At 41.1% G+C, this 11,302-nt stretch overlaps 1 protein-coding gene across 1 annotated transcript; it reads right to left on the bottom strand.

Moving 5' to 3' along the window:
• Positions 1 to 170: 170 nt before the first annotated feature.
• Positions 171 to 10,717, bottom strand: psap (prosaposin). The gene is made up of 14 exons (XM_033613231.2): positions 10,554 to 10,717; positions 6,972 to 7,105; positions 6,680 to 6,754; positions 6,235 to 6,360; positions 5,275 to 5,484; positions 5,044 to 5,187; positions 4,885 to 4,941; positions 3,617 to 3,802; positions 3,435 to 3,527; positions 3,128 to 3,311; positions 2,382 to 2,545; positions 2,219 to 2,299; positions 1,995 to 2,102; positions 171 to 972 (listed from the first exon to the last, which is right to left on the bottom strand). Exons 1-14 carry the CDS (start codon positions 10,585 to 10,587, stop codon positions 937 to 939), a joined length of 1,632 nt encoding a protein of 543 aa, XP_033469122.2. The 5' UTR covers positions 10,588 to 10,717; the 3' UTR covers positions 171 to 936.
• Between the last annotated feature and the right edge of the window lie 585 nt (positions 10,718 to 11,302).

Here is an 11,302-nt window from a genome sequence, read left to right as displayed (position 1 = left end):
TTTAAATGACACAGACATGACTGACTGCTGAGGTTGCACAAAATTTGGTTTCCTACTAGCAGAAGTGAGCACCCTGTAATAAACAAGGAGGCAGCAGGTTTTTACGACAAGCTTGATAAAAAATACTGACCTAAATTCAGTTTACAACGGAAGAAACAAAATAAACCAGGTGGATTGGGATCACTTTAATTGTTAAAAATTTTACAGACCAACTGACAGTTGGCGCTGGGATCGAGGCAGACAACGATCGAATTCAAGATGCTCTTTGTACGTTAGAAACAGTGATTTACAAACAGTAGGAAGAGCACAAACAATGGGAGGTGAGTGGGAGGCACACTCTGAAACCAATTACCTCCATATCAGCTCCTTAAAACAAGAACACACATTTTCTCTCCACAAAATATAAAGGCAATATAAGGATCAGACATACTGCTAAAAGTAATAGCAGCCAATTGTAACACACTGAGCGGTCTCTCCCGTTTGCAATCAGTTCCTCCAGGGAGGAGGAGTCAAATACAGGTGCGGGGGGGGGGGGGGGGGGGGTCTCAACAGCAGCTGTCTGATGCTGTGTCAACACTATACAACATGTGAAACTTTTAATTTGTGTTTTTACATACATCACACCCAACTAGCAACAAAGCTAAGTAAAGCCCAACAGTGATGCTTCGTGACTTCTGCTCAGTGAAGTGCTAACAGACTGAGCTGTAGGCCGCTATACACCTCATTACTCCTCCCCTGCCCCACCCCCCAGAAAAAAATAAGTCCAGTCCCTTTCCACCATGACATCATTCAAAATATCAATGTTAATTTACACAAACTGCATTTAAGTCATTTGAGTCCATTAAAAAAGGAAAATGGGACAAAAATTAAAAGTTGGAAGCAGCACTACATTATTTGTTTGAATTCCCTACAGATCAGTTAGCGCTTCCTCTTCCTCTATACCCACACGTGGCGTCTGCAGTGAGCCACGGCCTGAAAGACAGAAACAAGTGGTTAGACTGGTCTCTCAAAGCAAACCTGTATGAAATAGAGTTTACTTATCAGGTTTAAGGGATCAGTTGTGAAGTACAATACGGTTAAGGGTTATCAACTATGCATTAATTACTATGTCATAGCCTTTCAAGAATACTTCACCCAAAAGATAACCATTTGTATATCAATTAACTCACGCCGCATTATGCTGAATTTGTGAAGGAAACTTTTCTTGCATGCCTCCACAGTAAATAAACAATTCACAAAACACTTATGCATACGCATAGCACGGCAGGACAGGCACGCACGTTTGAACTCTGCTTGCATTTTATGAGTTGCCACCGCATGCTACATGTCTGTAGTATGCAAGACTGTGTACATGAAACTGTTAAATAGTAAGGCTTTAGCAAAAATGCATGCGTTTAGGAAGTACTGAGCATACGACTGGATAAATGAGACTTGAATTACACTGCAAGATTTGTTTGAGAGCTTGGGGCGGCCCCCTGAAAGTCTTCAAGTAAGGCAGCTTTTTTTTTTTTGGTTTTGTGTTTTGTCAGCAAGTGTGGTTCTGGGGAAGTTTCGGTCTCCAGATTTAGCTACAGAGTTAGCAGTCCTTGCTTTCACGCTGCTCTCCAGTTCAGGCACCCAGACCCAGGGTAGGTCTGAGTGGGATTGAGGCAGCAGCGTGGAGGAAGAGAGGTTTTGCCTGGTCAGTTTCTGAGATAACGTTATCTTCTGCTATCGCCTTAAGTGCTGAATTTACAGCTCACAGCAACTTGATAAAATAGATTACTTAAATTCATCAAGATTTTTTTTCCCCCCTCTTTTTAATCTTCGTTCACTGTGGAGGCATGTGAGAAAACAAAGTGTTCATCTCAGGGTAACACTGGGAGAGTAACTTGTATACGAATTAGCATTTTGTGGGTGAAGTATTCCTTTAAAAAGATTTATACCTTTTATATAACATCTACATTTCATTACCAGAATACATGTTTGAAAGTGAAAATGACGGAACTACTCACATCACATTGGGTTGCTGTCAGCATGTTCTTACACCAGTATGTAGGTCCCCAGATGCACTGCTCTGTTCCGAGCAGCCTGCGCACAGCTTCGGGACAGGCTCCCAATTTCTGTTGCACACAAAACACACAGCTCAGATACTAGACTGGGCTAGTGCAAACCAAATATCCCACTTACTGTTCACTACCAAAAATTTATAACAAAAATAAGTGGCACAATCAATTACCATGCACACGAAGTCTGGGTCGAGCATCTGGACAAGCAGCTCGATGAGCATTGGTTCGTATTGTTGAATCATCTGGTCACACTGTTGACACAGACACACAGAGGTTAATACAAGGCTTATTAAAAGTTACACATGGTAAGGGGATCAAACTACAACTTCTCACCTCGCTCTGGAAGGAGTCAGGCAGGAAGCGGCATACTTTCCTCACAGCCTCCTCAATCTCTTCCTCTGTTGCGTTGTTCTCCAGAATACCATCGATGTAAGTGACTGCCATCTTGCACACCTTGCAGAAGTCGCCAGCCTTAAAGCGAGCCTGGTCGAGTGCAGCTAGGAAGAATTAGACAACACTTTATTACACAAGTGTGGCTTCACAGAGGCAAATAAAACAAGACAATACAATAAGACCTCTCACCTTAAAGAGCAATTTTTTTAATTTATTTTTTTTTTTTAAAGTTTGATTTTAGAGTTCACACATACACGACATGGCCTGCTTATAATAAGGCCAACTAAACAGTAAAAATAAGCAGTACAGCACTGGACAATACTGAAAAACAGTAGCTTGACTTAACAGCAAAACATTAACTGTGGTTACAGTAACAATGGAGCACATTATGTTGCAAGATTCTGGTAAAAGACTAATAGGATTATGGTTAATATTCTTCATAGAGAAATAAACAATTCAACAACATATCCTGTGTTTTCTGCAGTTTGAACCAATCATTTCTATGTCATCTACATAATTTTAGTGCGAATATTCACAATCATTTACTTTGTAATCTTGTTCTTGTGCCTCCAGTTTTATCATCAAGTGAAACTGTAAATTCGTAACATTCCTAATATGACTTGCAAAACATCTGTTGCCACCAGAGTGAACATTTACATTTAGTGTGCTGTGAAGGGTGAACTTACGGACAAAGGCGCGGCTGGCGTCATTGCAGAGTGCCAACACTGTGCAGACAGTCTTGGGGTCAGCCTGCTGCACCAGCAGCTCAATAATGGCCTGGCCGTAAGTCTCAATCAGGTCCTTACACTGGGCACTCAGAGAATTGGGCAGATATGTGCACACCTTCTCCACAGCTTGAACCACCTCCTCCTACGACAGAGACAAATGGATTAGCTAAAAAGTAGAGTTGTGTCAAACTAAATGTGTTGGCAGCAGTTTTGCAGAGTTTATTTTTACGGCCATATTAGAAACATCAAGAAGCACACATCCCACCTCTGTTTTCTGATCCTCCAACATAGCCTCCAACTGTTTCATCACAAACTCACAAATGGCACACTTTGGGGAATCACGGACACGCACCATGGGCTGAAACACAAAGAGGCAATGTCTTATGTGCATGTACAAAGAAAACAGTGCTGACAAAAGTCAGAAGTCAGGTGCCCGCTATGACTTACCTTAGAAGACTTAGCAGTGACAGACTCGACCTTGGTGGCAGGGAAAAGCTTGAGAGCAGGTACAGCCTTGGCAGCGGGGATAGCCTTGGCAGCAGGTACAGTCATGGCAGCCTGCAGCTTCAGCATGGGAATGGACTTCTTCATTTCAGTACAGAAGCCAGCGTGGGCACAGATGTCCTTGGGTTGCTGAGAGAGGAAACAGACAGTTCATTTTGGATACACAGCTGATGGTCTACACACAGTGCCTTATTGCATGCTGTTAACATAAACCATGTGTCTGTAATCTGCATATCATTCCACTACATTACCACCCATGCAATATGCAAGTTTCTATGCTACCAAAAAAAACAAACAAAAAAAAAAAAAAAACGCCTAACACAGCTCTCTTTTACTGGTACCAAACACACAGCAATGCAGACCCATACGGACAAAAAAATGTTTACTTCTCTAGCTCACAGGCATCCATTAACATCAGCCAGTGTTGAACCACCTTACGAAGTACAATAAAAGGTGGTGCTTTTTTGGGGGGTAAGGCTACTTCAGGGTTAGTAAAGACCAGTGCATCTCTTTGTTTAAACTAGCATCCAAGCATACTTTAATATGACAGCACTGTATGCTCATTTGATGTGAAGAAACAGGACAGAATCCTGATGTGGCCCCTCACTGCAGTATTACAACAGCCATTTAGGTGTCAACTCATCAGCCACACAAGCAGAGTATTCAGGTTAAGTAATGTAATCTCAATTTTGATTAGATTATCATTTACATGCATCCCAGCAGGGTTAGGTGTGCAGTGCCAGGAGTGGACAGCACAAGAAGCGAGAGCTAAGGGGTTAGGAAGCTACAAGCTGAACACAGACAGACCTACCTGTTCCTGGGGAGCAGCACACAAAACCCAGAGCAGGAGAAAACAGAGCAGGACAACATGAATGGAGGGGAGAAACGTAAAGACAGAATACAGGGCAAAAAAAAAAAACAAAAAAAAAAACAAGAAAAATAAATTAAAAGAAAGACAGAAAGCGATTTAAAGATGTGAATAAACTGAGGGCAGCAGGCCAGGTAGTGCTGCAAGACTGAATATGAGCTTAGCACTACCAAAACATACAAATGATCAGACTCATTAGTTTGATGATTATGCTTGCCATTGATTATTAGAGGATAATGACCATTTATGTTACAATGTGGCTTAAATATACAAACACAAAAAGGTTTTACTGAACTACTTTTTAAATCACTGGGGCACATGAAGAGGGAGGGTGAACACTCACCATGGACATGAGCTGCTGCACAACCAGTTCACCGTACTGGCCAACATACTGCTTGCACTGCAATGAGGGAAAAATACATATATACACATACAGCACTTTTTGTTGACAAAGAAAAATATGCACTTAGTCAAACTTCCTCCACTCCCGTAGGTCTCTTACCATTTCAGACAAGCCTGGTCCCAACAGGTCACACTGGTTCTCAATATTCTCAATGAGAGAGTCAATAAATGAGGTGTTTTTCTTGGCTTCCGCCTGAGCATCAGTCAGGAACTTGATGCAGTCCTGGCACACGTCTTCATTTGTCTATGAGGAAGTGAAGATTCAAGGTCAAATTAAGACAATACTCATCAACAACATGTTAAGAACACTGACGGGAGTTTAACAGGATACCTGCTTCTCTTGTTTCGGGGCCTCCTGCTTGGAGCTAGCCTGAGGATAGAGGAGTTGGGGCACATTGAGGAGGAAGGGAGACACTTTCTGAGCAAGGTCCACCTGAGGGATTTCATTGGACACAAGCTGCTCCTGGGCCTGAACCTTAGCCAGAGCCACCTGCTGAGACTGACACAGCCCCATGGCTGCACACACCACACCGGGATCCTCCTAAAAAAAAAAAAACAAAAAAAAAACAACAACTCTGAAGTTATTTAAAAAACAAGGCACATATTTATAGCTACTTTGTAGCGGAGTGCTTTATTTTAAAGGTCTTGTGTATAGGTTAGCTGTAAGCACAGGTAAAATACTTAAAGAACCCCTAGCTTTTAAGTCTGGATGACACACATGGTTTAAAAGGAAATCAAACTTGGCCACACTATCTTGAGAGGTCATGTTCCATTTTTATAGGATCTAACAAAATGTCTCTTCTATTCTCAAAAGCGGTTGTAGCAGGTGAGAGTTGAAACAAAGAAACGACTCCAAAAGCTCCCGGTCATGAGGTTTAGTATTACACAATGATGACTCTGTTCCCATTTAGACTTGGAATCACTTCCCCATCAATAGCCCTTATTCTGCTCCCTGCACTTTGCTCACAGATACTTCTCTTTTCCATTTTTGACACTGAGGGGCAGAAAGACCATTCAGAGTCTTAGATGAAGCCAAATGATAAACTGATCAGAAACCAAATCTCCAAAATGTTTCAATAAGATCACTGGCAAAACATGTTTTATTTGAAAGCATCTCATTAAGGTTTAAATGTAAACCCCATAAAGGCACTATTAAAATGTGAACTTGTGGTGTGCCTAAACTACATTTTTTGGTTAAATGTTGCAACCCTGGGCTTAAACCACAAGTTTATGATCCATATTCAAACTGAAAATATGCTGAGATTGAGACAAACAGGAGGACAGTGCTCACCAGTTCTCCTTTAATGATTCCCATGAGGATGGGATAGTAGTTATCCACGATCTCCTTGCACTCTGCGGTCAGACCTTGATCGGGGATGAGCTGGCAGGCCTTCTCCAGGTAGCCAAGAACCTCAGCCTGCAATCAGACAAATACTCAGACGTCTTACAAAAGGAGCGTTAAATTCTTGGTATAGTTGAAGACAACGTATTTGTTTATCTGAACACAAAGGGAAATTTTGGCTGTGATCAGCAGCTCTATAGCTTGCTCTGTTGGATTGGTCCTTCCACAAAAGTTTAGCCACCCAAGGAGGCTAAAAATTTGGCACTGAGGTAAGTGTAGGTGTGTGTGTACATGAAGATGTGCAATTGTGTTCACTGCAATTGGTGTCGCAACTGGGGGATGCATTCGTGTACGTGGTCGCATCAGTTGCTAATTTGCAATGTTTTAATCTTACCTCAGTGTCATTGTCTTTCAGTAGCTGCTCCACCACAGTCAACACCTCTTTACACAGGTCACATGGCACTGATTTCTGAAACAGAACAATTGGGTGTGTGAATAAAAATGTCCCACTGATTTCCAAGTGTTCAGAATATCTTGAACACAAAAAAGAAATGCACAGAAGTTTAATAAGGATGAGCATGTGCCTTCTGCTAATGACGCATTTTAATAAAATTTTTCTGAACAAACAACAGAATATGAATGGCACTTGTCACTGTCATAGAAACAGAAATGCAAATGAGTCTCACCATCTGGGGTTTGTTCCAGACATTCTGCTGGCAGTGAGTCACAGCTCCACACAGAGACGCCGTCTTTACATTCTGACACCAGTAGGGGGGTCCACGAGCACACTGCTCAGTGCCCAGCAGAGGGGTCGCAACAGCTGCAAAATAAACAAAAAGTCCAATGTCATACCTCTTTGAGAAAGGAGACACATGACAAAAACTGTATCCCTGGATATGTTATTGCTGTTTGAAGAGGAAAATAAGACACAAGCAGAAACAGTCTTTAAATCTGCAGAATAAAATGTTTCGTTTATTCCTCTAGGAGGCACTGCACCTATTGGTTTGGGTTTTTTCCTGCTCTCTAGCTTTCTACAGTAGACAGTTTAAGTTAAGTTATCTAGACCAGTGGTTCTCAATCAGGGGTCTGGCCATCCCCAGGGGTCCTTGAGGGAGTTCCAGGGGGTCCACATAAAAAGGGGGAAAGAAAATGGGGAATATAATTTTCTACAATTTAATTCACCATAGAAGTAAGCCCAATGTGAGCAAGAGTCATAAAGTGACCAGCCCAATCAAAGGTTTCACTTCCTCCACAGTTATTTCCTTAACTGTAGTTGACAACTATAAGATTCTGGTCTAAATCACATCTGACGGATCTGGGGTGCGTGCTGTAATGTGTATTGATTTAGAGATACTTGACATGATAAAGTTGACAACGACTGATCTAGACACAGTTCTCTCCCAAGAAAATGCAGTTTAGTCTAGTCTGCCATACCTTTTGCTTAATCTCCCTGGTGATCATGCTATGAGGAAATCCAAGACTGGCATATTTGCACCAACCATTAAAGGAGGATTTAAAAAAACAAAAACAAATCACAAGCAGTGACACTGCTCAGCAGGTTTAATGAAAAACATTATGAAGAAAAGGCCACCCTAAAGCTCGCCAGATGCGGTTTAAGATATTTTGCAGATGACAAAAGGTAGAGTTTTATTTAAAAAGAACCTACTTTATTTAAAATGAACAAAAACTTTTATCTCTGAGTATTTTATTAAGACTCTGAGCTACCACATCAACAACTTAAAGTTGACACTGAAGATCCCAAATGTATTGAAACTGACTCCGCATTGTTGGGATCAATTAGGACTTTCACAACGGCAGCTATGATTTTGCAGTTTCATACAGAAAGATTCATATTGACGTTTCAATAAAAAAAGTTCTCCTCAGTCACCTGTTTGAGCCTGTTGTTGAGGGCCAAGATAGATCAGTGGGCTTGCTCTGTGAAGCTGTAAACACTAACTGTTTTATAACTGCCAGTTGTGTAAAAAATCCTATTAGCTAAAATGTTAAGTTGCATTAGAAGATGCCTCTAAATCTGGCACAATTTCCCTCCACCAACTTGCCAAAACCAACTAGCCAGAGAGCAGCAGACCAAGAAGAAACACCTTAGGGGAAATTCATTATTCAAATATGTACCACAGTTGCAAAAGTGGGAAATGGTGGTATGCACTTAGTGACAGTATATTTTAGGCCAAGGCAAAAAAAAAAAGGTTAATGTTTACAGTTCTCCATTTCACTGAGGTGGAAAAAACTGATGTGGGAAAGAACCTAATAGTTTGCAGAACCGTTTCCTGCTTTCACTACTGCCCTCCCAAACCCTGCTTGAGAAAGAGTCCATCGCTACATCTCTCATTAATCAACTAAGCCCTAACTACATTTGGAATTATGACTTAACATATATTAATTGGATATAAAAGCAAATTCAAACCCAATAGTTCACTCAGAATATAAGCAAGTACGCAATGCCTGCCCAATCAAGGTGGAGCCTTTGGTGATAACAACCAGGAGCTGGCAAAAAAGGTCAGGCTGCACCGATAAACCTTCATATCACCGAGTTACACCACTGTGAGACCCTTCCGGCTCATTATTCATACCAACAGAGTTACAGTGCAGGCAGGACACTCCCACTTTCCACCAGAGTCACATGAGCAGTCAGACAAAATAACAAACTGTTCTCAAGCAGACAGACTGCACCAACATGGATGACATCTCTGCACACGAGGTTGTGCACTGTAAATTGTTTACAGCTAACAAGGCAATACACAGCAAGATAAAATGTGTTGTAAACTTCTACTGGCCTTATATGACCATCCACAACAGAAAAACAAGTCATCTGTTAGACAGCCAACACTAGGTTTACGAGAAGTCAGCAAAAACAGACCGTGCCATGTCATGTACAGGCGTATATCTGACTCACTTTCTGTGGCCATGATTCTGAAACAGAAAACTCATCATAATGTGAGTGAATCAACATCACATGACACAGCAAGCACAAAAGGCTATAAACAGGATTCAGATTACATTGTTCAACAACAGCAAGTTGCCTCTGAGACAGTTTAAGTGTGCAAGGTTACACATGCATACATAAAACTTGTTGAACGATATGATTGAGCCCTAAGCTTATTACATGCACATGGAAGAATGTGGAAGCAGAAAGACGACATTACATAAAATATTTTTGACCCAGGAGTCAGCCTGGTGATAAGCACTAAACACACAAAGCACAAATACCACGACTTAAAGAAACCAATATTGCAAATAGACTGCAAGGAACCACAGCTTGTGCTCTGATAAGAAACAAGCTGGGACATTCATTTCAGATCCATACTTCAAATGCCATGAAGCCAAGTCAACAATATGTAACTGTATAAATAGCCTTGTCGTCCGTATGTTATACATTGCTTCATGGCAGCAGTAACTTAGCTAAGTGTTGGTTTCATTGACCCAGTTTGTCTGAATATGAAGATACGTTAGCTAGGCTATTAGTGGCACAAGTACACATGAAGACACATACTGGTACCACTAAATTAAAAATAATGTGAGGAACAAAAACCGAAACTTGGACTGACCTTCAACTAAAAAACTGAAATGAAAGTCGCCGGTTTGGACGCTCCTATCTGAACCTCCCCATACAACCAGACAAAGGGTCAATAAAGCACCACATATAGAACACTGTCAAGTTAAAGCATGTAAATTGAGGCGGATCAGCCCTTGAAACATATGAGAAAACATTTACCTACACCGACATAAACAACACGCAAATTATCTCAAAAGTGTTAGCTAGATGCTAAAGTACCTTAGCTAGCCTTACGCTAATGATTCCTATATAATCTACAAGAGCATGTACTTTTCAAAATCATAATTAAAGATAACAGGCTAATGTTGTTGGCAAAATGTAACTAGCTAGCCAGCTAGCGTTAGCTTGCAGGCTAATGTTAGCCGAGTTGTTACGGGCCAACAATAACGCCTTAAAACCTCAAAGGCAAGCGATAAAAATTGACTTAACAGATTTGGCAAATTAATTTAATTAGGACAAACACATAATATCTGTTTATAAGTTAACACTGTTTGAACCGGCATGTTAGCCGATATGTAACCGTTAACGTTACTGTTTACCACAGCAAACGCCGCACGAGACGCTTCCGCGTTTCATGTTGAAACGCTTTTAGCTAGTTAACGTTACACAACCACAAAGCCTTTAATGTAAGTGCACCATGGTATGGACGACGTACAAAACAGCATTATCTTATTCCCATACGTGTTGATATTACCTGAGGTCACGAAAAGCAGAGTTAGGAGCAGCATGACTCCGCTGTTTTCCGGCTCGTCGGACTGTTTGTATGTCTCAGTGAAGGGTGAAATCGGCTGTAGAGCGGTGAGCACTGCAATGCAGACGGTGAGGCTTGTTGATGCCTTTATGGTGTCTCATTGTCAGCTGACAAGACATGTGACTCCGCCTCGGCGTGACTGATGTGATCATAGTGTAAAGATCAAGACGTACTTGAAAGACATTCAAACACACATATATTTAGCAGGAGTGTGAACTAGGTCTATTTTCATAATTCTTTAGTGGTTAGTGATGTTTTGGGGGGAATGTTTTCCAGCTTTATTTTTATATTAAACACCACGGTTTTCATTTTGCAGTTATTTCTGTAGTGTCTGTATAGCTTATCACTTTAAATATTATTTCTCAGTGTCTTAACAGAGAGACAAAAACAGCAAGAATCAACTGTAAGTTTCAACTGCTCCCAGGACATAAATGCATGGTGTGATTACAGTGGAGTTAGGTATGGCCAAACAAATGTGGACCAACTTACACAAATGCCATTCCAGCTAAGACAAACAAGCTGGAAAAAGTCCCTGAAAAACATTAGCAACCTTGATCTCTTAAAATAATGGGGCAGTTGTTTAATTTGATCCCATGAGGACAACTCACCCCGGTTTGGAAGCTCAGTGGCAGTGTAATAGCTCCTTATTTCTGAACAGTGTTTTCTCAGACTGCAGTGATCAAGTCTGGATA

The sequence above is a fragment of the Epinephelus lanceolatus genome, chromosome 17, assembly GCF_041903045.1.
Source record: "Epinephelus lanceolatus isolate andai-2023 chromosome 17, ASM4190304v1, whole genome shotgun sequence".
In the NCBI taxonomy this organism is placed as follows: domain Eukaryota; kingdom Metazoa; phylum Chordata; class Actinopteri; order Perciformes; family Serranidae; genus Epinephelus; species Epinephelus lanceolatus.
This window is presented reverse-complemented; position numbering and strand designations above follow the sequence as displayed.

Excerpts from the sequence above, each read along its gene's own strand:
- psap (XM_033613231.2), bottom strand. The coding sequence starts at position 10,587 with ATGCTGCTCCTAACTCTGCTTTTCGTGACCTCAG. Across the intron at positions 6,361-6,679 it reads TGAAAGACAATGACACTGAG|GCTGAGGTTCTTGGCTACCT; the intron begins GTAAGATTAAAA and ends GTCTGATTGCAG. Across the intron at positions 5,485-6,234 it reads GAATCATTAAAGGAGAACTG|GAGGATCCCGGTGTGGTGTG; the intron begins GTGAGCACTGTC and ends TTTTTTTTTTAG.